Source organism: Hirundo rustica, chromosome 3 (assembly GCF_015227805.2).
Source record: "Hirundo rustica isolate bHirRus1 chromosome 3, bHirRus1.pri.v3, whole genome shotgun sequence".
Classification (NCBI taxonomy): domain Eukaryota; kingdom Metazoa; phylum Chordata; class Aves; order Passeriformes; family Hirundinidae; genus Hirundo; species Hirundo rustica.
The window spans coordinates 42953122-42979024 of record NC_053452.1 but is presented as its reverse complement, the minus strand read 5'-3'; the positions used below and the strand labels follow the sequence as shown (position 1 = coordinate 42979024).

The window sequence follows — 25903 nt, the reverse complement described above, 5'->3', positions numbered from 1 at the left end:
AGAGGAAGGGTTTTTTCCAACTTTTGCAGAAACATTCACCCATTTGTTGAGTTGGAGCATGGGAAGCTGGAGCCCCAAAGGGACATTACTATGAAGTCTTAGAAGGTGGATTTGTCTTTAAAGTCCTAGTGTATCTCAGGTTTGGGAGGATCTACCACATTTATAAAGATTTCAGACTTGGATGAAAAAGAAGTGTCGTTTTGAAAAGCACTTGGGGATTTTTCAGCATGGCACATGTTACTGTGTAAGACTACTACCTCCTTATACATGTGGGTAGCTGTCTTATAAGAAGGTGTTTTGACTTACCAAGTTGCTGCAATAAAGTGGAACGTGCAGACACAATACTTGACTGCCCCCACATGCATATTTCACCCTCATTAAATCTGATCTTAACTAAAGATTAACTAAATCTTAACTATTCTTTTCTAGCGCAAATGCTTTGTGGCATTAGGAATACATGTACGCCTTTTAGCACATTATTAATCACCAGATCCAAGGATTACGAAGAAAAAATTTGCATTTAATCACTAACTTTTTCTTTTTTCTCCTCCTTTTTTCTCCCTTGCAGGCACAGCTGTCTCAGGCTTTAAATGGCGTTTCAGATAAAGCAAAGGAAGCTAAAGAATTTTTGGTTCAGCTGAAAAATTTATTGCAACAGATCCAGGTAACTGTAGAATATTATCTGTTTTGATAATACAGTAATCAATAGAACTGAGTGAATAATTCATTTGATGACTTTGTCTCCTGTGCTATTCTCATCTTTCCTGGAATCATCTGACCTTTCTTGAATGAATTTGCTAGGAAAAATTATTAATCAAATAGTGCCTGCAAGCCCCTTTTAGCTTCTAGATCGTTTGCTGTTTGTTGCAAAAAGCTGATACTCAATACTGGACATCTGAGCTGTGTTGATTAGTGTTTGATTGAATCCATTAGTCATGCTTCTAGGCTCCTCCCTGACTGCAATTGCTTGAATTCAGCATTTAGGATAAATTCTCATTTTAACACATTCAAAACGTACTGCTAGCTTTTCATCTTACATTTCCTAAAAACACATTAATTTCTGCAAAAATTCCAAAAATCCAGTCAAAAAATCTGCAAAAAATCCAGTCTGCCTATTAGAGTGCTTGTATGAGTGTCCTACACATATTCAAAAATGCAGGAATATTCTAAAAAAAAAAAAAAAAAAAGGTGCCGCTAAATCAATGTGTCGTTTATTGGAGCGTAAGTTATTTTCATGCCTGCAATTGTCCAGATTTAATAGTCAGAAAAAGAGCTCCTAGTGAGTGCAGTAATTGAGGGCACAAACCCAAAATGAAATAAGGCTTAATTTCCATCAAATTTAGAGTCATCAGTGCTGGAGGTCAGATGATCCTCAAGGTCCTTCTCACCCTGCAGAGTGTACCTGGAAAAGTGCCACTCTAGTTTGAGCTGCCCAGTGTCCAGGAGGGGACACTTGTTTTTTGCTGCAGCGATGCTCTACAGCGATGGGATATGCATCATCTGCTTTTCAGTATCCCGCTCAGCTGCTTGCTCATCTTTCATCAACAAGTCCTGTGCTTGTTAGTAACAGAAAACCAAAGCAGAAATTCAAAAAGTTTATTATTTATTCATTAAAGTATGCCACTGAAAATCTGAGAGGATGAATTCATAGCACAAGAGCTTCCCAAGCTCTTGGGTTGCCTCAGGGCAGCCTCACTACCCACCCTCACAGTCGACCATGGTTATGTGGGGAAGGGAACGCAGCAAAAGGAGAAACTGGTAAAATTCAAGGACATTTACTGAAAGAAACCAGTGCAAAACCACTGAGTGGCACCTGTAATGTGCTGTGTTTTGGCTGTAGTGTGAGGTTTCTCTCAGCTGACTTACCCCTTTAACAGTTATGTAGCCCAGCTAGTTACTCATTTAGATTTTTTTCACTGTCCAAGGAGAAAGGACAGGCATCTCTAGAGAGCACTTCTTCCTATAGGTATGAACAGCTGTTTTAGGATGGGATAACTTATCCAAAACAGTAGTCTATCACCAATCTTTCTTGAGTCATCTAGCTCCATTACAAATGTATTTTTCCCTCCTGAAACCTAGAAGTGGCCTATTATGGCTATTTATGACTATGCTGTAAAATCCTTTAATGTGTTTCAATAAAATCACTGCCAAATTGCTCTGCATAAGGGAGCTGCTACAGTTGGATCAAAAGACCAAGCCAATTATTTGATGCTGCTTGTTGCTTAAAATGCTAGAGGAGAGCTCAGAAGAGGAAATTATATCCAGCAGTACCCTCTAACATTTTGCCAAGTCTGGGCACAAAGCTGAATCTGACTCTCACATGTTGAGCTAGTCTTCATCCTGAGCCTGAGCGAAACATCAAATTTCAGCAAAGCAAAACAGCAGGACTAATCTGCTGCATATTGTATTCCTAAGTAAAAGAAGGCTGGGGCATGGCTCCAAGGTTATCACCCACACACTCTAACCCTTAAAGAGCCTCCTGAAATGGTTTTCTCCCATGACAAATTGCACTCTTCTCATGCGATGCTGGAGCAGCCTTTGATGATAGCACATGCCAGGGAATGCTCCTGGTAGTCAGGTTTGGCACAGCCAAACTCTCCAAAGGAAAAGGGTTTAGATGTGTCTTGAGCCAATCTTGTGCCTTTTGACATCTGGACAAACACCAGTACTTGTACTGTTGTTTTCTGGGGGAACTGATGTAGCCTTTGTGCATAGGTTTATAGCCAGACACACATATCTCAGAGCAGGTTATTTACAGTAGAAATCTTATGACGGTTGCCACTCACATATGGACATTTACCCCTCAGCAAAAATGTATTTTAGTAATACTTTTACACAAAGGACCAAGCAATATGTAAATTTTATTATCCTGTCACAATGCACTGCAGAGCAGACAGCCATCCACACTCTTTATCTCCTCTCTTGAGTTTGCCAGAATTACCAGGAACCATGCTTTTATCTTACCTGGGGCAGTTTACAAATTCATAATATACTTTTCTTTTCCCTGCTTTGCAGATCTGCTGTTGCCCCCTCTTTTTTCCTGCCTTTCTCTTCTCTGAGGTCACTTTTGTATCTCTTGGTCTTTTCTTTTCAGATACTGCCTGTTCCTCATTGCTCCTGTTGCTTCCTTGCTTCTCCTTGTTGCTGTCATGATCTGATTTTCCCATTTTCCCATCTGCTGTAACAAATTTCATACTTTCTCACTTGAAGGAGGCACACCGCCAAACACCCTGTTTGATGTGTGAGCAGAAAATGAGGAGAGAGAGGATGCACTACAGCCACCGACTGATTCAGGCTCTGTGCACAATCCAGCACTTCGAGAGTAACGGGATGGAAACGGGCTTCGTGGGGAGCTGGGTGTGATGCACACAGGGAGAGTCTAAGACAAACCTGTGAGCAGGAGCTGAGCCATCCGCTGTCTGCCCAGCCCCAGATAAACCCCCGCCCACATCTCGCTGGCAGGTCTAGGAATGCAGTGGGGGCTTCTCTGGGAGCACTGAGCCTGCATCCATCAGCTGGAGAAGGGGGTGCACGGGTCACAGAGAGGGAAGGGACCACAGTACAGTGAAAATTTTGAACTCAAAGAAGACAAAGCAAATGAGTAGAAAATAAGAGAAAAGCAAAAGAGTTAGGAGATGGTAATGACTTAGGGGTGTTCAATGGCTTAGCAAAGAGGTGCTTCTCCTTCAGTAAACATTTAAAATCTTCTCACTTTTTTTTTTTTTTTAAATCTAATTGGGGTATTTGGGAGGAAAGCTGATAGCACAGCTAAACATCTCCTTGGAAGACAAGCTTGAAAGTTTTCTCCTTCTAGTCTTACGAGCAGAGGAGGTGAGGGAGAGTCTTCCTTTGATTGGGTACTGCAGCAACAGTTCCAGGGATTTGTGTAATGCTAAATTGTTCCCAGACCCTACTAAAGGCTCCATGTTGTATACCTCATGCTGGTTTTTTCAGCAAAAAATTTTACCATAATGTGAATAGAAACTTGCCTCTTTTTTTAAAAGCTAATCAAGTACATAGCTCCACTGCCAAGTGCTAGCTATTTCAAAAGAGTACTAGAAGCAATACACAAACCTTAGGACTTTGTACCTCATTAATTTCCTAGTAATAAGCCAGTAGACCAGATTCTGGTCCATAATTCTGTTCTAATTGCTGTGGTACAGAGCCAGTGATTTCAATGTTGCTACAGCGGGACAATTAAAACAGATTGGAGCAGAATCCTCTCATGTATGTATGCACTGTGTATGTTACATTTAGCATTTCCATTATGTCGTACTACGTCTGTTGTCTGGAAAGTGCCAGTAAATCAGGGTTTTGAATTAAGACCATTTGTGGCGTGGCATCTTACTGTTTCATTTTATAGCATGCAGCTATTACTGGTACAGCTGTAATGAAATCAGAAAGGCAACAAAAATGCTAAGGATTTTGAAAGGAAATATTTTCTGAACAGAAAAGCAGGTTTGAGCAATAGCTTAAGCAGCAAACTATGCTTTCTTTGATGGGTGTGACTGTCTCTTGTTGTAGGAGAATGGGCTGGATTACGAAGCCTGTCTTGTGGCTCAGTGTGATGCCTTGGTTGACGCGTTAACACGGCAAAAGGCAAAACTCCTCACAAAGGTCACCAAGGAACGTGAGCACAAGCTGAAGGTGAGCACTCCTCTCATCAGCTCAGCACAGCTGCTGATAGATACCTGGTGTGTTTTGTCAGGTTCCCCAACCCTATACACCAAGAAATCTCCTGGTAAACCAAACTCTGAAGCCCTTTAGCAGGTTCCAGTTCAGCAATATAATGGAACTGTGCCTACACACATTAAATGATGGATGTACTTCAGCAGTTTGTTGAATCAGGCCATCGGTCTTTATTTATCTGATGGTTTGGGGCTATCTCTTGAGAGGTGCTTATCAGTGAAACCTGTGTGTGGCTTGGATTTTGGGACCTTCTGCCCAAGTAAAGAGTTGTGATTTTGATATTCCCTCAGATCTTTAAATTCAGGTAATTTTAATTCTCCAGAAATACACGAACAACTCAAAATATATTAAAGAAATGCAGTAAAAGGAGATGGCAAGAAGAAATCCGAAATGGTTGAATGAAGTGGCAGCCAAGAAACATTTAAATAGACACATTTCTTAAAATGCTGATCTTGATGTGATTTTGAGGTACTGTAGTGCCATTCACATTAAAAGTATCTAAGACAGAAGGAAAAACTGGAGTGTATTATCTAACATATCAGTTAACAAAATCTACCTGAGGTCAGCATTCAGCTTGCTTAGCAAGAACCAGCACTTAGGACATACTGCTGGCAGCGCAGCAAACCCTGCAGTTTATTGCTGTCACAAGTTGTCCTGCAGAACACAGTGCTATTAGACATAGTCCACAGCCATGTGGCAGCATTTTTCTAATTCTGGAAAAATGGGATGCAACTATTTCATTTCTTAATTCCAGCAATGTGTTCTTAAACAGAGCAAGTTCAATAATAAATTGTGAAGAGAATGTTAGGGTATGATCTGTGAGAAACCACTCCAGCAGTTTGCCTCCAAGTGAAAAAGTGAAGGACTTTTTAAAAGCTTAAATGTTAGTGAAAGTGTGACTGGAAATGTGAACACTGCAAATGCAGCGACATGTTCTGTGCCCTCTCTCCCTCCCTATCCCAAGCAAGCCTAATCTTTGAGCAATTAATCTGCTCTGAAAATTGAGATTCCCCGTGCACAACATTTGGCCAAGCTAATTATCGGTATTTACAATACAGAGCAAGTGAGTGAAGCTGATGGAGATACAGCAATGGCCATATGGCAGCTAAATTAAGCACAGATTTAACACACTCTCCCATTCCTTGTCTCTTCTGAAATCGTTTTACACAATTCACTGCAAGCTGAGGCAGTCATAGAACTGCACTGATGCTTGTTTTCCAGGTTGTTTGGGACCAGATAAATCACTGCACACTGAAGCTACGCCAGTCAACGGGGCTTATGGAATACTGCCTAGAAGTCATCAAAGAAAATGATCCCTCTGGGTTTTTACAGGTATTTTTCTTCCTTATGTTCTGGGGAAAAAAAAAATAAAAAGAAAATACGTTAAAGCTAAGTCTAAAAATGTGTGGCTTTGTTAATTAGCTCCTTCCACCTCCCAGGCAGGTTCACCTTAGCTCCTATAAGTAGTGTCTAAAAACTCAGAGAGCCTGGTGACTGCATGAGTGTCCCAAGAGAGATGGCTTTAACAGCTGCATCCTGACTGGGAAGGGGAGTTAGTGGTCACACCACTCCCCTAACTCCTGATGTCCTTCCTCTTGCCAGCCCTTCCTTCTGGGCTGAGAGAAATGCTATACAGTTAATGGTAGCTTTTTCCAGAACATAATTTTATTCTCATTTGAGAAACCCAACACAGAGCTCTGGAGAGCTCTCTGATTAATTTGGAGAGGTCAGTGACTCAGCAGAGTAGTGCTTCTCCCCCTTGTGCTTCTCCCCTTTGCTTTGCCATGTAAAAGAGTCCTTTCAACACCTCCCCCATAAGGAATCTAGTCTGAAGGGGCTTGCATGTAGCTTTGCTTTGCTGAGATTGTTGCATCAGGACCTGTGGCAGCTCCAGGTACCTTTTCTTAGCAAAATATGGCCTAGCCAATAATTGCCTTAATTTGTGGGATATTGTTTCTTAGGTGCAAACAGTGGAAGTGTCTATTGATAAGACAAAACATAACAGTGTTATTTTCCCATAAATTATTTTGCTTAGTGTATTCTTGCGTGGTTATTAATTATTTTATTTTTTCCTACAAGTTTTGTTGCCTTATTCATTGCCTAAAAAGAAAGGTGCATCAAACACACATGAATACATGAGAGTCAAGGACCTGTCAGAGTATCCCTGAAAAACAGGATGAGGATTAGCCAACCTAAACCTATTAGCACTCCAGACTGATTGTTACTGTCATGTCTGGTCTCAAGCAAGAGAGAGGAATGTGTGGTGTAGATTAATCCCAAGATTACACAGATTTTAACAGGCTGCTAGTTGAACACTACAAGCCAAACTAAACCTTTAGGTTTTGCTATATAGATGCTATCTAGATATATGCTTTACTTTCTTTCCAGCTTACTTTCCTTGTAACTTTTGTGGCAGCACACTTTAGGCAGCACCCCTTATAAAAACAAACAAACAAAACCCAACAAAAACAAACAAAGAAACCAACCAAAAAATTTGGTTTTACTTTTGCTTGGTTTGTCTAATGAGGCTTTTAAGACAGCCAGCAGACATTCAGGCACTGCATTACTTTGAGCAACTACTCCTGCAGCCAGGATACTGAGACATGACCAAGGGATCCAGCATCCCAGTAGGTCGCTCCGAGGCTGCAGGAAGCTGTGGGATGCTCCTTCACCCACTGCACAGACTGATTAGGAGCTGTTGATGCAGGGGCTCAGACAGGAGTGTTCTCAGTGAAAGTAATGAGGACAAGTATTTGAATTCCTGCAATAAAGGAAAACTCTCTCTGTTATAACCAGAAAAATTTCTATTCCCCGTGACCTACAGGAAGTTCACTGTCAGGGGCTCCAGATATCCAAATGGCAGCTTCACTGAACTCAAGGACAGTTGAGTTCATTGATTTCCACAGAGCCAGGATTTAACTTCCAGAAGCATCTGTTGTGATCATTTTAATTGTCTGTGGGCTGAGCTAGAGCAAAGCTTTAAAAATTAAATTCAGTTTTGATGTAATGGTAGAAAATCCATCATATATGTGAAAATCTATCTGACAATTTATCACCCTCACTGTGAGTAATACACACCTTCCTTACCATTTGATTTATTTTAATCCTTTAGCTTTCATCCACTGAATCATCTCTGCTGAATGGAGAGGATCAAACATTTAAGCCTCTCTTTGTGCAACTTCTTTTCAAACAGGAGAGCAAAAGTAGACCATGCAGATCAGAGAACAGAGTACAGAATTTTATGTGGCATTCAAAGGCACGACACACAACATAATCTTAACAGGCTTTATAAATGCAGTTTTTACTTCCCTAGCCTAAGATGAAATTTATTTTGAAAAGACAAGATGAAAGGACACAACATAAATGGACCTCGCCCCGAAACGACCAGATCCTATCTCGTCTGTTTTGCTGTCTTAATCCTGTTTGCTTTGTGCTGTATCTCACAGGCATTCTGTCATTTTTAATGTCTGCATCTGCCATTTCATTATAAACCTGATACTGTCTTTCAGATTTCGGATGCTTTAATCAAGCGTGTTCAGGTATCTCAGGAACAGTGGGTCAAAGGAGCTTTGGAGCCAAAAGTATCTGCTGAGTTTGACTTGACTCTGGATAGTGAACCTTTACTGCAGTCAATTCACCAGCTGGATTTTATTCAGATGAAATGTAGGGGTGAGCTTTTATGATTTTCCTTTTTCTGTTTTTCATGCATGTGTTGAAACAGTGCTGGGAGGTGTTAGGATACTGAAGGAGGCAAGAGGAATGGCTTGAACTTGCTGGATAGTTTTAAAAGGTTTTCAGTCAAATTCAGGTTGCTGGGTGCTCCCTGGAAAGGTGTGCTCCCCTCACATGTATGATCTTTAAGTGCATCTGGTATTTCTGTCTGAGCTGAACAAGCTCAGAAAGAAATATCAGATGCACTTAAAAGATTGTAAAGATAAATTCTTCAGAGTCGGGCTTTGAAGGTTGATGAGACATCAGCTGCATGAAACTTCATGCCATTTTGTAGCATTCCTAGGTTTGACATGGTTAATTCAAGATACCATGGTTAATTCAAGATTACCCCTATCTTGTCAGAAACAGCTGAAGTAGAAAATAAATATTTCACACACACACACACATGAATAGGAAAAAAAAAAAAAAACCAGCCTTTGACCTTTGACTCGTATCTGGACTGTGCTGCAAATAGTGTCCATCTTAATAAAAAAATCACGAGGAAGAGATTCACAGGGGGAAGGTCTCTCCATGGCTATACCATTCCATGGTTCCATGTATCTGGATAATTCTAATGGACAAGCTAGAGGGAAGTGAGGTTAAAAAATGTATCTAAAAGAAGAAGCTGATGAACAGGGCACACCACTGACATTAAGGAAAAAAAAATATAAAAAGAAAATTAACATCATGAGCTTGCAATGGGGTTAGTTTATATGATGCAGGATGAGAAGTGCATCAGAATTAGATAGATCCATAAAACAGTTGGGTTTGAAAGCCATTGTGGTCCCTGGGAATGATGTCATTATCTTCTCTCAGTGGTGATTCAAGCCTTAATTACGCGTGTGGGTGACAAGGTAGAGGCTGCCAGAAGTCAGTGAATGAATTAAGGTTATTCGTGTGTGATGTCAGATCTGCTTTTTTTTTTTTATTTTGAGCAAGCATAAAGAATTTTGTTCAGCTTATGTGCTTTCTATGGGCCTAATTCTGCATCTAAGACTCCCAAAATGAAGTAATTAGGGTGGGTAATTTGGTAGATATGTGGAAAAACAACGTACAAACAGTTAAAGGCCAGAGTCTGATCACCAAGGATGCTTTGCATCTTGGCACAAACAGGCCGTGTTAAAGTTATTCAATAAACATCTGTGAACTACTCCTTTTAAATGTTGTCAGACAGGCAAGTGGAGTCGAGAGAAAAGGAACATCACTGATAAAACTCCTCTGAATGCTGTCTGCACTTGTCTTTTTAAAATCAGTTTATATTTAATGCTAGCCATATTAATTGTGAAATATATTTAGTACTAATCTCCCACTGCTCTCCTTTACAAACACATGAAAAATTTAGTTAATCTAGTCTCATAGATTGCTATTTAACCAGAGGTTACCTGAGGTGAGAGCAACTTTGGTATTTGGCTCGTGGACATTCACCTGGCTTTTAGCTTGAAGACTTATAAAACTTTAATTGAGCTGGATTCACTTGTGCTTTATGAAAGATAGCGTTCTCTGCTACGCTCTCATCTATCGTAAGATGGCAGGGAAGCTCTGGTACCGAGTTAGACTCCGTCTGAGGAGCAGAGAAGAAGACAGGACTTTTGCAGCCCAGTCCTGTGCAGAGATTCCGAACACCCGTGGAAGGGTGTTTTCTCCCCAGAGGCAGGGTTAGCCCTCAGGAAGGGCTTTTGCTGGAGCTGTCTCTGTCTTGACCAGGGTAACCAGGGGGTTATCTGTTGCATGTCCCATCAGGTTGGTCAGCACCACTGGTGTGACCATGCACACAGCACTCAAAGAGTAGTGGAAAGGATGTTAACCTGGCCACCATTCCTTAACGTGCATCAGGGATGGCATTATTCCCCTTTACACCTCTGTGTGCTCAAGCAGAACAAGCCACTGACCACTTCCAAGCTAGCATTCATAGGTACTGGGGATTCTTTAGTATATAGATGTGTATTTATCTTTCTCCATTTATGACAGCAAGTCTATTTCAATTTGAAGTTCTCAGGCTGACACTTTGGCCTTTTTTTTCTTGAAATCTTACTTCTATGACCTCAACCAACTCTTCATTATTTTAGAATCATAAAATTATCTGGGTTGGAAGGGAACCTTAAAGATCATCTTTTCCAAACCCCTTGTAAAGGCAGGGACACCTTTCACTAGACCAGGTTGCTCACAGCCCCATCCAGCCTGGCCTTGAACACTTCCAGGAAAGGGGCATCCACGTCTTCCCTGGGCACTCTGTTCCAGTGCCTCACCAGCCTCATATAAAGAATTTCCTCCTAATATCTAATCTAAACCCTCTCTCTTTCAGTTTGAAGCCATCCCCCCCCAGTCCTATTACTATGTGCCCTTGTAAAAACTCCCTCTCCAGCTCTCTAGTAGGTCCCTTTAGGTACTAGAAGGCCACAAACATGGTCTTGCTGGATTCTTCTCTAGACTGAGCAACGCCAGCTCTCTCAGTCTGTCTTCATGGAAGATGTGCTCCAGCCCTCTGATCACCTTTGTGTCCCTCTTCTGGACCTACTCCAACCGTTCCATGTCCTTCCTGTGTTGGGGGCCCTGGAGATGGACACAGTACATCGAGCCATTGGCCGTAACTCTTTCAGAGCAGCAATCCAGCCAATTTCTTATCAACTGAGAGGTCCAACCATTGAAATTCTTGTCTCTCCATTTTAGAGACAGGGATGTCGTGGGGGACAGTGTCAAGTGCTTTTCACAAGTCCAGGTAGGTGACCCCAGATCCTCTTCCCTCATCCACCACTGCTGTTATTCTGCCATAGAAGGCTACCAAACTTGCCAGGTGTGATTTGCCCTTCTTCAGATGCACTGTTTGCATTTTCTCATGCAGAGTGGTCTTGCATCTAGAAATGCAGGTATCACAGACTAATCAGCTCAGCATTTCAGGAGCAAGTGCCCAAATGAATTGGTAACACCACTTTGCTGAGTGTAAGGAGAGGCTGCAGTTGCATGGTGATGTTTTGCTATTTATCATCATGAGCACTGGAACAGATTGCCCAGAGAGGCTGTGGCATCTCCCTCACTGGAGATATTCAAGAATTGTAAGGACACAATCCTGTGCCAGGTGCTCTGGGATGTCCCTGCTTGAGCAGGGAGGTTGGACCAGATGACCCCCTGTGGTCCCTTCCAAGATGACCTGTTCTGTGATTCTGTGACTTGCATATTGTTGAGCATCCAGTTTCACAAAGAAAAAAGGTATATGTCTCTTCATATCTGCTCCTCTTTCTTCAATCCTGCTTATGCCAGCACACCAACAAGTCATCAGTCTTTGCCAAATGTTGGTGTTGAGGTGAGTGTTATTAAGTCATTTTACTGGTTGATTTGACAAAAGCAGATTAAAACATTAAAGCATTATCATTTAAAGCACCAGCATTAAAGTTGTCAATGATCTGTAAAGGAAGTTTTGGAGAGATCTAGGAGAACAGGGCAAGCATGGCTTTTCCAACTGAAGTTGTTTTGTTTTGTTTTGTTTTGTTTTTTCCAAAAGCTTTGCAATGTAATGTCTGTATTACTGTTACCAGTGCTCGGTACATCACTGAATTTCTATTTTTTTTTTTTTTTTTTTTTTAACTCTGGCCTCATTCAACCTCATTGAGCTTGCATGGGTCATTTAGAGTGAAAGCATGCTTGTAAATAAACACTGATTCACTGTGCTAGACAAAGAAGAATGAAAATGATAACAAATCACATTACATTTGCTTTGATGACATGTTCATCTACATTACTGATGCACTCTCTATAAGCACAGATCTAAAGCTCATCTCAAAAAATAAAGGTCATAGGGCTCTTTTCCTTTTTTACAGAAAGAAGAAGCAATCTGAGAACAAATTAAATGAGCAGAGATGTGATAGGTGCAGAAGTAATGCTTAGGCAGTCATGTTGACCAAAGGGTCTCGCTGGGTCCCACACTCCCTGGGCCAGCTTACCTGAGAGACACTCACACAGCTCTAGCAGTTGCTGGCATTTTGAGCTTTCCCAGATAAATCTCTCTGTCCACGTTTTCTTCTCTCTGTTGCTTTTACTGACTGCCTTGGCACAAAATTCCTGTCCTCTGATGTCTGGCTTGATGCGTACTTCACATATTCTCAGTTAAAGCTATTGGCACCGGCAAATGCATGCTCTGGGTTCGTTTTGTTCACACAGCTGTAACTGGCAGGCAGACTCGATTGGTTGAAAAACAGGACTAGATACAAAGTAGGAAAATGTATAGCTACTCTACTTTTCTGTACCACCTCTGGACATTCATTCATATACCCCTTCTCCATGTCTTGAGTGACTCCTTCCCTTTTCTGCAAACCATGAAGATTCCCCAGACACATCTGCCACAAATCTTCTCTGGTTCTCCAGGCATGAGCTGTACAACCCTGATAATTAAAGGACAGCTGTTTAACCTTAAGCTTTACCTCTGGTTCTTTCTGCTCTATGTCATGGACTCAGCTCCTTGTGGTCTCTCCTTCTCTCGTAATGCTGTTTGTAAGGGACTTGCTACAGCAGTGACTCAGGCTATTCCTGTACTGCAGTTCTGGAGGAAGTCAAAGTTTTCATGTTTCTGTGGCTCCCATTCTTTTGGTGCATTTAATCCTTCAAAAACTAGTCTGGAAGGTGGATGACATCATTGCACCCCTTGCTTGTCAGGAGGACAAAAGACAACATCTCAGAGCAGCCCTACTGTACCCTGTGAGGGGACTATGCTGATCAGCCGTGAGATACATTGAGCAATGTGTTTTGGGAACTGCTCAGCTGACAGGAGACATCAGTCAGTGTCACATTGCTTATCGAAGAGTGACCTGCATGAAACACTTTAAAAATAGCAGGACATCATTCAGACTCATTAATAAGTCCCACTGTGCCAATGCAGTATCATTTCTCCCTTTATATTTTTAATATGTTCCTTCAAAAAAACTCTCTTGAGACCTTCAAATTGGTCAAGAAGTGGGACAGAACTGTAATTTAACATCGGAGTCTTTCTTTTTCCTGGCACTTAGCCTGTATTTTTTTTTTTCTTAGCCCTATTCCATTGCTTGTTGCTGTGAACTATATAACATTTTCCCAATTTTTCAGCTCACTTTGCACTTTCCTATAATTTTTACACGTGTTCATCTTTTCTCCTCCCATGGAGAATTTGAGATCAAGGCAAATCTCTGCCCATCCACATCTAGTAGAGGGAGCAGGAGGGCAGGCACGGAGCATCATGCAGCAAAGCTGCACAGGTGCTTGGCAGGAGCTTCTTGACTCTTCAGGAGAGTTCAGTGCAGTTCAGGCCACAGGCTGGCTCGGAGAGAGCAGGAGGCTGATACAGATTACTCACAGAACCTTTAATATACAGCAGCACATTAAAGAAGCCAAGGCGCTTCCCCATAAAATGCAAGACTCTCACACATTGGGCCAAAATTCACACTTCCACTAGGAAGTGGGAACAACAGCGCTCTACTGGATGAAAATATTTTATTCCTAGACAGCATTCCTGTTTACATGGTTAGAAGGAAATTGTAAAAGACGCACCCTTCCCCAAAAATTCTGATTGTGCATTACATGAACAGCTCCTGAAAGCCTCCAATCAGTGCTCCTAAGAGTTAGGAGTTTTTTTCAGAGGTTGAAAAGGTTAGTGGTTTATTCAGAGGGGAAGGGGCATGGTCTATTTTGCATCTTATAAACTTCAGGAATTAGGTTTTCACGCAGTCTTGCTAGGAAGAGTCTCAGAAAGGGTGCATGGAGACAAATGCCTCCTGAGAGGGCTAACCAGCTAGTGAAAGTGGCAGGAGTGTGGATGGCTGATAGAGTCAGCAGTCAGTAACCAGGAATACATAGGCTAACAAACACAGACAGAACTCTGAACTTAATATGGTTCGCCTAAAAAATCCCATTACCTCTGAATTCCTCATTTTCAGGTTTTTGACCCTTGTCACATTTCTGTGACTTCTCCAGATGCAGTGTCTCCTAGAGAAAAGTTTGAACTTTTCCATGTGAGAAAACAAGCAGGTTTTTATTTATGACACCCTCTGAATCATCCTTAAATATCAAGGAATAGGAACAAGGCTTCCTTTTCACAGAAAAACCCTCAAGAGCTCATTTATAAAGCTCTTTTGTTTCATTCTTCTGGGCTACCAACCATCTGCGTTCACTGTGGTGATGGATAATGCCAGCGGAAAGCCATGGTAGCTTCTGCACTGTTTATCACAAGTGTGATGTTGACTTTCGTGTCACTTCCAAAGTGGGGGTGAAGCCTCAGCCCTTTCACACAGTAGCATCCCTTTTCCCACAGTCTGCTTGGTACACAGAACATGAACAGTCCTCTTTTATCCAGAAACATAAAATAGGACAAAAGGAACACCTCAAGGGCTTAGCTCTCACACAGACAGAAGGAGGGAAATAAACTAGAGGGTCAAAGCAGAGTAGATAAAAGAAAAGCAAACCAATATTGTTAAGCCAATGAATTCTCAGAGCACTCAGTTTCTTCTAAGACATGACTGAGCTCAGCAGAACTGATATTGAGATATTGAGTGGTGAAATTTAGCCTTGGGCAGGAGACCAGGCAGGCTCTGTGCATCTCTTGCATCCTACTTAAAGTGTACGCTTTCAATAGTGCATAAGATGCATGCCAGGTTCTATCCAGAAGACCAAATTTTCACTTTATAATTGCCAGCAAAGAGTGAACAGTGGGAGTGTGGTTGTGGTTAGGAGAGGTTGGATAGACGTCTCTTTCCCACAGAGACACAGCTGAATGTTTTACTCTGTTTCTTTTTATTTTTAAGATGCTGGTTGGTAAACAGTCTCTTGGTGTTTCTTCTGAGCAAGTCACTGAAAAGGCATGTTGGTAGAAAACTTTGCATTTGTCATTTCCATGAGGAGTCTCCTATGATGCAGAAGTTCCTTTTGCTACCTGAACCATGGGATTTAGATAAAGTTTGCAAACAGAACAATTTGCTTCAACAGTTTATTTTAAGTATGGTTACCATAAAGATACCATATCCAAGGTGTTTTTTGATGAAAAACTAGGGTGAGAGGGAGGGGTGTTAAATTAGATTTTTAAAACTCCCCACAGCTGTAGTGAAGAATTGTTTTCCTGCTGTTGGTGGAGTTCCTGCTGTCTCTCAGCTGTGCTGGGAGGAATGGCTGCTCTGCTTGTTTACAGCCCAGTTCTTTGTTAATGCACTGGGTTCCCGGGCAGCATTGCATTTGCCATGCCACCCTGTGGCCTGAGACACCCTCTGCCCCTCCTTTTGGGGACAGTGGGTACTGTGGTGTAAAAAAGAATTCTTCCAGAGAGTGACTCCTAGGAAGGAAACCACACATGGATTCCCCAGACTCTAGTTCTTATGAGACATGACAATCAAATCCAGATATGCTTCTGTTTACATCTTTCAGTGAAATGATTTGTCTAACTGGATAACAACATTTTGTTATGTAATTTTACTGCCTTTTGTTTCAAGGAAGAGAATGGACTCTCTTCCTAACAAACACTGGCTCCCTTGCAAGGGGAAGGAGGTGAGCAGTTGCCATACTGCTCATGGCACAGACTAATGGGGTAGGGCAGAGTTTCACTAACCTCTACCCAGTTCCTGTTTCAGTGCCACCTGTCCCATTACTGCAGCTGGAGAAGTGTTGCACCAGGAACAACAGTGTGACATTGGCCTGGAGGATGCCACCTTTGACCCACAACCCAGTGGAGGGTTATATCTTGGAACTTGATGATGGAGATGGTGGCCAATTCCGAGTGAGAATTTCATTCAACATTTATTTGTGTTTCTTTGTATGTGAGTTTACTCCAGATATGATTTGTTTCTGTCCGAGGGTGGAGAGAAGGGTAGGGAATATGTGGGTTGCCAAAACATCCCTAATTCCATTGTGTTGGTGGAGTGCAGTGCAGATGCTGCTTAATAGAAGGACCACTGGCTTAGGTAGGAAGCTTGTTCAAAGTTATTTTCAAGGCTCTTGCAAAGAGGGCCTTGAGGTATCCCCAGTGTGTTTCAGAGTAGAAAATCCTGGAAGTGGTTCATTGCACAAACCAGAAATTTTTTTGAAGCCCCTACTCTCATCTGCCCATTGCACCCTGTTCCAACAGCTGACATTCTTGGTCCAGAAATGCAACTCAGTCTTCCTGGATTTCTGATTTTCTGAGTAAAATACAGGATTTCTAAATCTTTCCCCTGGGAGTAGATGAGACCAGGCTGGGGGAAGCTTTTTCTACTGCCACGCTGTGATGGAGTTCATAAATATGGAAAGGCTTCGCAAGTGCTGTCCTTCCAAATCCCCTGGGTGATGCCACAACTTGACACTCCTGGTTGCAGGTGCAGGGTGCTTAAGGGCTCCCATATTTTCTGACACATCCTGATAAACAAGCTAGAGAAGCAATTCAATCAGCTTTCTTCCAGCCTTGTCTTCTTCCTTCTGCCTCAGGCAGGCTCCATGCTCCTGTTGCTCAGAACCAGGCTGGCCCCATGCTTTCCCTAGGGGCTGGTGCCTTGAAAGCATCTGGAGATCGTTGTGGAGTACAGCTGCTCTCTTCATAAACAGGGAATTTTGCCAAAAACACGTGATGGCATTTCATCGGGAGCTGCAAACTGGCTCCCCCCTGGAAACCCAAAGATTTGTCAAGCTGAAAATGTCCTGGCATGGATCCACCTAAGGAACTGCCAAACCGCTACACCCCTAGCCAGCAAAGGTACCTGATTTGGACACCCCTCCTTAGAAGAGGCAGCAATATTGGCAGGCCATTTTGAAGAGGGCATGGTGGTTTTTGGAAGGTCTCCTCAATTCCTTGGTCCAAGTAACATTTCACAGGGATTTGAAGAGACTGGTTTCCACTACTGAAAGTGTGGAAAGGTACTTTTGTGAATGGCTGCTGAGAGCTGCCAATATAGTCAGTGTTAGTAGGTAAGAGGGTTATCAGTGTGTGATGAATGAAGAGTTAGAATAAGGTATTGGAATTCCAGTATTGTTTATCCAATTTATCCAGGATAAACCTTTTAAAGTGGTATTCACGTCTTGAGAATAACAAGATTTCAGGCTAGTGCTTATCCAAGCTCATTGGTGTGGGTGAATTTTGTTACTGCCAAAGGTTTTAGGACTGCCGGCAGTGCCGTGTTAAGATTTTTGGATTGAAAAAGATACAAAACCACCTCAATCCTTAAAAATGTAAGGTGATAACTTCTAAAGGGAATGGTCTGCTTGTTGTGGTAGAAACGTCCTCAGTTTTACCCATTGAAAGATAAAAGGCAGGCTTCTCAGCAATGCCATGTCAATAAGGGTTTGCTGACCTTTTAAATGGAGAATTCTGTATCTGAAAGCAAAGACATTGACTGCATTTTATCAGTATTTGATGAATGGATTTAAAGAACATCTTTGTTGAAGCAGAAAACATCAACCTGCATTAACTGAAGCAGTGAACAGTGGGGGAAAAAAGGTGGATTACAAAATGTGAGAGTTGCTCAACAAATAGAATTTTTTTTCACAGTCAGCATATATTATATGACATGGAGGTAAACTAAGTTATTCTATTAAAACTCTTCTTTGTCTCCATGAAGGATCACCAGATAACTCAGGATGCAAAAGATTTTGTTCTTTGTAGCAGCCACCATAGTAGCAAAGAGGACAAACGCATGTCCTGCTGTAAACTTAAGCAATTTCTTTCTTATTCATCACATCCTTTTGGGTTTATATGAAAGAGAACTATTAATCATCAGAACTATTTCTAGGCATTATTTAAGTCTTAACTGAACTGGGATCTGAGTGGTTTACTTAGTGACAGGTTTAAGCACTTTGGTGCCTTTGCTACCACAAACCTACAGATTTCCCAGAAACTGAGAAATCAGAGGTGGAAAGAAATTATCTTTCAGCTGCTGCCAAGACAGGATTTTCTAGGCTTATATCAGTTCATCGTAGCCTGCATAATCTGATCCTCCTCATTGGTCTGCCTAGATGTTCCTCCCCCTGAAATATTTCACATTGCAGAAGTACTTGCTGTATGATAAATATTTGAAGACCTTTTGATGTCTATTGTGTAGTTACTGTTTCATCATGTGATGCATGTAATCCTAATTTTTAGGAGACAATTTTCTTCTGGATATGTGTTTTCAGGTTTCAATATTGTATTTTAACCAAGGCATGAGATAACCTTTCCAACAGAACAAAACTGCACTTGGGGCTTTTTTTATTCTTATATGCCCCCTTTTTCTGTCTTACGTAGAATAGTGGCCACAGTGTGTCGGATACCGGGACTACTCTCCAAAATAGTGGTTTGGAGTAGGTATTTAGGATTAGACAAGCATGAAGATCTTTTTGTATTATCCTTTATTACTTTACCCTTCCAGCTTCCTCTTCACCTTAGTTTGTCCAGTGCTAACCATCCTTGATGTCTCCTGTGCTGTGGCTGTCTGTATTATAACAGCATAACTCATACATCCTGGGAAGCAAAGAGAAGCTGTTCATTTTTGGCTTATATTTAGAAGTCTTAACTATGTTAAACTATGTCCCTCATTCTCTCCCTATTTTTCTTTTTTTTTTTTTTTTTTCCTGAATGTTTAGGAAGTATATGTTGGCAAGGAGACTCTCTGCACCATCGATGGCCTTCATTTCAACAGCACTTACAATGCCAGGGTCAAAGCTTTCAACTCCTCGGGCGTTGGTCCTTACAGCAAGACAGTCATTTTACAGACGTCGGATGGTGAGCTGGGGGCTGGCCTCTTTCTAAGTGAAAAGCTGCAGGTCCCAGTGGCAGAACACTTTCATCCCTTTACACCCATTAATGTGTTTGAAAACAATTTGCATTTTCCATTATCAGTAACACTTCAGGCTTCAAGTTGTGGGTTTTTAGTTGGCTGGAAAAGTCTAGGATCTAACTAAGATACTTTACTTAGTGTACAGAAACAGTTATGCAACTCATGGGATTTTTTTTTTTTTTTGTCCCACTTTGTCTCCCTTTCTCCATATATCTTTGGGATTTGTCTTTTCCTTCACTACTGCTTCAATTTCCCTGCAAGGTTTGGTAATACAGAAATGGTAATTCATGCTTGTTCCTCTGTAATTATACTTGACGTCCATACAGACATTACAGAAATTTCATCTTCATTAATGATTCTGTAATGAATCAAGAAGTGCATGCTATTATCACTTCCACTTTTATGCTGTGTTGCCAAAATAGGCCAGTATAAAATATTTATAGTTTAAGAGCTTTTGGGACTTTTTTCCCTTTTTTAAAAAAAATCCCTTCACTTTGACAAACTAGTGAAGTCAATCCTAACCAGCATGGACACAGCTAATCTCCATTTCCACTAAAGGTGATCCTGAACTAATTCACCTGAATGAGCAGTTTCCATGTCACGGAGAAGCCTTTGTCTCCTCAATGATTTTCTTGGTCCTCGAAGTGGACAGAACATCACTACCCTTAGCAGTTAAATTTCAGGAAAAGAAGTTCAAATAATGTAAAGCGCTTCTGAGCTGAAGAACAGCTCAGATTAATCTTGTGTAGCTGTTTACAGTGGCAAGGAAAGATGGTCTTTATTACCTCAGAGTGCAGTGGGGTCTTTACAAAGGCAGAATTTTATCCTTCTTGCTGAAGTAAAGCGGACAGCTCTCGGACACAGCCCCTCCTGATACAATCCTGCCTTTCCTTTTCCCCTTCCACAGTGGCGTGGTTCACCTTTGACCCCTCCTCAGCTCACAGAGACATAGTGCTGTCGAATGACAACCAGACTGCCACCTGCAACAGCTACGATGACCGCGTGGTTCTGGGCACCGCAGCCTTCTCCAAGGGCGTGCATTACTGGGAGCTGCACGTGGACCGCTACGACAACCACCCGGACCCAGCCTTTGGCATTGCCAGGATTAACGTGGTCAAGGACATGATGCTGGGCAAGGACGACAAGGCCTGGGCCATGTACGTGGACAACAACCGTAGCTGGTTCATGCACTGCAACTCCCACACCAATCGGTGAGTGCTGCCTGCGGGCTTTTCTCCTCACAGACGTTTTTTCTGCCCTGCATCACGGGCAGGTGTCTCACCAAGCCATCATGTCCAGCTCCCGGCGAAATGTACTTATTTTGTTCCTTCTTAAAAATCACTAGTGGCAGTGATTGCACCTTAACGGTCCGTGTTGGTGTTTGTTATCCTTACTGTTAGCAGTTTTTCCCTGAGATCTTGCTTAAATCCTCTCTGCTGGGATTTAAACCCATAACTGTGTGTCCCACAGGGGCACAGCACAATGGGATGCAGGACTTCTCTCATTGCTGGAGGGAGAAAGGTGGTTGATCTTACTTAAATCCCCTCTGCTGGGATTTAAACCCATAACTGTGTGTCCCACAGGGGCACAGCACAATGGGATGCAGGACTTCTCTCATTGCTGGAGGGAGAAAGGTGGTTGATTCTCTTCATTAGGAGGAATCTTGGCTGCAGATTGTATGACAATTAGGCTGCAGGTGTTTGTTTCCAGTTCTGACAGTTATTAAGGGTTTTGCTGTAGGTCACACTGAGGCAGATCTGGATTTGGCAGTGAGGGCTAAGTGACAGCTTTTGTTCTACTGAGGCATTGTCCCAAAGAACTTTGAAAAGCACCTCAACTAGTACGACCAACTGAGACGTGTTCTAGCTGCAGGTACCTCCAGGGAGGGATCACACAGAGAGAACAACTGTCAGCACAGATCCTGTGTTGTGCTGCCATGGTTGCATGACTTTCGGTGCTCAGGATAGTCACCTCTGCCTAGTGCTGGCTTCTGTTTCATTGAAGTGATGCCAGACTGTGCAGGGGACACATGGTCAATGTTGCTTGAAGGCATCAGAGCAGAACTGCTCTGCTCTCTTTCCGTGTCCTGTGAGAAGGCCAGCCTTAGCTGAAGGTCAGCTGGGTACTGAGACCCTTGAAAAGATCTCCTCTGAAAAGGATCCTAGGTCCCTTGCTTATTTAGGAAAATGGTACACCCATTCTATCACAATGGGAGACTGATGTACGAGTAAAGTGACTGACTAAGGAAATGTAGCAGACCTGTGGCAGAGCTGGAATCAACTTCTGTTTAGTTTTCTACTGACTGTCCCAGCAGGTCTTCCACTTTCACTGTCTCAGATGTTTTTTCTGTTGCACCAAACAATTTAAACAAAGTTTTGCAGTGATTTTTAAAACACTGAAATGCAGGTGTCTCCTTAAAGAGATAAGGTTGTATCAACATGCACTGTATCCTAAGGCTGATTGTAATGTGCCCTAATGAACAGGCATTTATACTCTGCAGCATGCCAGTGCTTTAAGTGAATACACTGCCATTGCTGGGAGTTTTTGTTTGGAACATGGTTTGATTTTGCAATTCATTACAGGCAGGTGGAAGAACTCTACAGCTGGATCAGAAGCTATCTGAAGTTGCTTGGATTTTTTTCCATGGGTCCAAAGACCTTAGATGGTGTCCTAAGAAAATACAGAGTAAAATAACATCAGTATAATAAATATACCAAAAAGTTCTCTGTCCCTTTAACATCTTGATTCGATTCAGGGCGGAAGTAATGTTAAGCTGTATTAATTTTAATGCTCTGTGGAACAGCTTATGTTTTCTGGAAAAAAGCTGGCAACCATTCTGTACACCATTGTCCCAGAAACCTATTTTATGGATTTGGTCCTCAGCATGCTCCTCCAGGCAAGCAACGCACAAGCTAAGCAAAAGCTTTTTTCTGGGAGGCACAAACAATGGAAACACTTAGGATTTCCAATCATCCTGCTTAATCAGGAGAACAAAGTGCTTTCTGTTGATGATTGCTTCCCAGTTTTTACCTGATAAAACACAAAGGCATGTGCAAGGCATGGACAGACCCATGGAATATCTGTTCTAGGGAAGTACACTCGCAAAGGGCATGTAGTCTTATGAAATCACATGCGCTTCAATGAAATTAGGTCTAGGCATTATATTTTTAACTGTGGCAGTCAACTAGGTCAGTTTTTTAACTCATTAGCTGTAATAGTCTTGTGGAAACAGTCATTGCTGCCTATTTGTTTTTCCCCACTGGACACAAGTACATGACAGCACAGTATCACAATCCAAAGCGAATCCATTGTCGATTTTTAGCCTCTGGGATGTTGCTGTGATGGAAGTTACACCTTAGTAATAGTTACTTGCTTCCTAAGCTTCATGATAATAAATTAAGGTAATTAATAAATGACTAGTTTTAAGGATAACCTGAGGTAGAGTTTGAAAGACTAATTTGTATGACCTGTCACATTTTGAGGACTTTTCTGTTCCTTTCACTGAGGAAACTGGTTAAGAAGCTTTAGGGCAGAGATATAGGTTTGGGAGGCACCTTTAAATCTTCTTGTTCCCAGAAATCTGAGCCTGGGAAAATCATGGAACACATCCTTCCAGAAGCTCTGCCAAGGCACATGGAGGGCAGGGGGATAGTTCAAGACAGTGATCATGGCTTTACCAAGGGCAGGTCCTACCTTACCAACCTCGTGGCCTTCTATGGTGGAGTGACTACAGCAGTGGACAAGGGAAGAGCTATGGACAACATCCATCTGCACTTCTGTAAGGCCCTTGATGTGCTCCACCACAAAATCCTTCTCTCCAAATTGGAGACATATGGATTTGGTGGATGGACTGTCCGATGGACAAGGAATTGGTTGGATAGTCACATCCAGGGGGCAGTGGTCAACAGCTACATGTTCAGGGGGAGGTTGGTGACAAGTGGTGTCCCTCAGGGGTCCATACTGGGGCCAGTTCTATTTAACATCGTCATCAATGTCATACAAGCTCCCCCTCAGCAAGGTCACACGTGACACCAAGCTGAGTAGTGTGGTTGGCACACCTGAAGGACGAGATAGATACCACCCAGCGGGACCTGGACAAGTTCAAGAAGTGGGGCTGTAGGAACGTCGTGGGCTTCAACAAAGCAAAGTACACAGTCCTGCATTTGGGTCAGGGCAGGATGGAGGATGAAGGGATTGACAGCACCCCTACCAAAAAGGGGATATTGCTGCATGAGAGGCTGATCATGATCTGTCCGCATGCAGCCCAGAAGGACAAGCATATCCTGGGCAAGAAAGATGGGAACAGTCTTTTTTAGCAGGACCTGTTGTGCTAGGATAAGGAGTGAAGGTTTTGAGAGAGGATAAATTCAGACTAGCTGTAAGGAAGACATTTTTTTACAATGAAGGTGGTGAAACACTGAAACTGGTTGCCCAGAGAGGTGGTGGATGCCCCATCCCTATAAACATTCAAGATCAGATTGGATGGGCTTTTTAGCAGGTTGACATAGTTGAAGATGTCCCTGATCTTTGCGGGGGGGGACGACTAGATGACCTTTAAAGGTCCCTTCCAATCCAAACTATTCTGAGAGGTGCTGGATGCCCATTAACAAGAGGCACTGACATTCAATGCAATCGATCTGTTCCTTGGCAAAGTTCCCAAAGCAGGACTACCAGGTGCTACAGGCAACACTCCAGCCACTACATGTTCATGGAAAGAAGGAGATGTAAATCACACTGAAATATTTTATACTGAAAAACAAGTTGAAATTTAGAGTATTTGCATTTTAGTCTTAGAAGTCCCTTCCAGTCAAGGGAGTCTCTTCATTTACTTCAGAGATCTCAAGAGTAGTTTTTTTCATCACACAAAAATGCTACAATTGAATGAAAATTGCCAAAATTGGCAGTAGATATCATAAAGCTGTTAAGAGGCTGTAAAGCTAGCACTTAAACTATTGTTAATGGAGAGCTGAACAAATTATTCATTTTATTAAATTGTTCATAAATTGTTAAGATTTATTTTTAAATAATAGCGAAACTACTCTTCTTAATTCCATTGCCCAAGCTATTACTGAAAGCATCTTGGAATAACAGCCTCTACTGCCGCAGGCAATGGCATTTTTCATGGTAGCCAAATTCCCCTTTCTGTACTCAGACCTTCCAGGCTTCCAAACAGCACTTCTGCACTCAGGACTTACTGTTGCACACAGAAATCAAAACGTGCAGGACAAACGGCATTTACTTGAAAAAATGAAACAGTGTTGCCTATCTCCAGCATTGGATTGTCCTTTAAGAAATACTAAGTATTTATTGAAGGAGGAATGCAACAAAAAGTTGTATTTTCTTTTTACATGAAAGGTTACTGGGGTTGTGTGGTATAAGTGTCATTAAGAAGTTTAAAAATGCATTACAAAGGAGCAGGTTTTCTACGTGGTGCCACAGAAGTGTACCAGGAGGGAGGAACATCAGTTTTGAGTCTCTTCACCTATTTGGCTTCTTTTACCAAAACAAAAGCATTTATTAGAAAAATTATCCTGTAATGCTGTGCATGAAAAATACATAAAAGTAAGGAAATGCATTGCGTAAGTTTTCTTATAAAACAGACTCTCCCAGCTCTCCTCCTAGAGAAAGCAACCAGGAAAGTAGTCCAAAGAGTGCTGGAGTCCTCCAAGTACTGCTCCCAAATACAGCATGGGATGCTGTTCAGCCCCAGAAGTCCAGCCTCCTTGGCAGCAGTGTGGTGCAGAGCTCCTGCCTGCTTCTGCCTTCTCAATCCTGCCAGAGCCATCTTCTCACTGTGGGGAGATGGCGGGGTAGGAATGGGGCAATCTACCTACTGAATTCCTGCAGAACTTGGGGCAGGAAGAAAGGGAGAAGGTCCCTATCCTTCTGCTCTGCCCCCGCACCCCTGTGGCTCGTGTAGGGGCCTCAGCTGGGTGCTGCCCTTGCCTGGCTGGAATCTGCAGGCAGAATCCTCCTCAGCGGGGCTGTCCCCAGGGGCTGCAGAGGAGTCACTCAATGTCGCTGTGCAGCACACAGCTAATTAGCCCGCAAGAAACAAATTAGCTTGTCATATAGGAAAGGACATCATCATCTCAAAAATGCAAAGTTGCTGTTTCTGTTTATCTAAGGGAATCAATGTCATTTAAAAGGATGTAATAAAATCCATTTTAAGCAGGATCTAAAATGTGGTGTCCTACCATCAAAACTGTTTCTAAACGGGGGGGGAAAGTAATCTACTTGTAAATAGCTCCAAATCATAGTACTGTTGTTTGCCACAATCTCATAGTGAGTTTTATGATTGAGAGCTTTTAATAGAATGTCTATATAGGGACATACTCAGGGTAGGTAAGCATCTTAAGTTTTGATGGCAAATAATTTATTTTGTGGTTTTGGAGAAGAGCTCAGAGAGAGACCTATTAATGCTTATATGACCAGAAATCAAATCAGAGGAATCTGAGAACAGTGAATTTTCACATCTAACACCTCTTAGAATCAATCCATTATTCTTAGCTATACTATTATTGTTTGATGAGCTTTAAATGGAGAAGTCGGAACAGTTTTCTATAATCTACCTTCAGATGAAGTGCCACGTGCCACATTTTGTCTAAAGGAAAGCAGTTTGTGACACCTAGTGGACAAGAGGAAAATTTCTTATCCTTCACTGTATTCTTCCTAATCATATTCTTATTCCTCCCCCCATTTTTTTAAAGTTTTGACTACCTATTGAGATAAACTTTACGATAAAATGCTATTAATCTTCCGAATGTTGTGTGCCT

At 42.1% G+C, this 25903-nt stretch overlaps 1 protein-coding gene across 13 annotated transcripts in view; it reads left to right on the top strand.

Annotated features, from left to right (window-relative positions):
• The window catches only part of TRIM67 (tripartite motif containing 67), a 33797-nt gene that overhangs the window by 5647 nt on the left and 2247 nt on the right, over positions 1–25903 (top strand). For 2 of the 13 annotated variants that reach the window (XM_040058641.2, XM_040058634.2), the window contains 7 exons: positions 569–664; positions 4525–4647; positions 5911–6021; positions 8199–8358; positions 15978–16123; positions 18934–19072; positions 20035–20338. In XM_040058641.2, coding sequence (XP_039914575.1) covers positions 569–664; positions 4525–4647; positions 5911–6021; positions 8199–8358; positions 15978–16123; positions 18934–19072; positions 20035–20338 — 1079 coding nt within the window. Of the gene's footprint in view, positions 1–568; positions 665–4524; positions 4648–5910; positions 6022–8198; positions 8359–15965; positions 16124–18933; positions 19100–19971; positions 20339–25903 lie in introns of all 13 variants that reach the window. The other 11 variants (XM_040058637.2, XM_040058635.2, XM_040058642.2 and 8 more) reach the window with 10 other exon arrangements.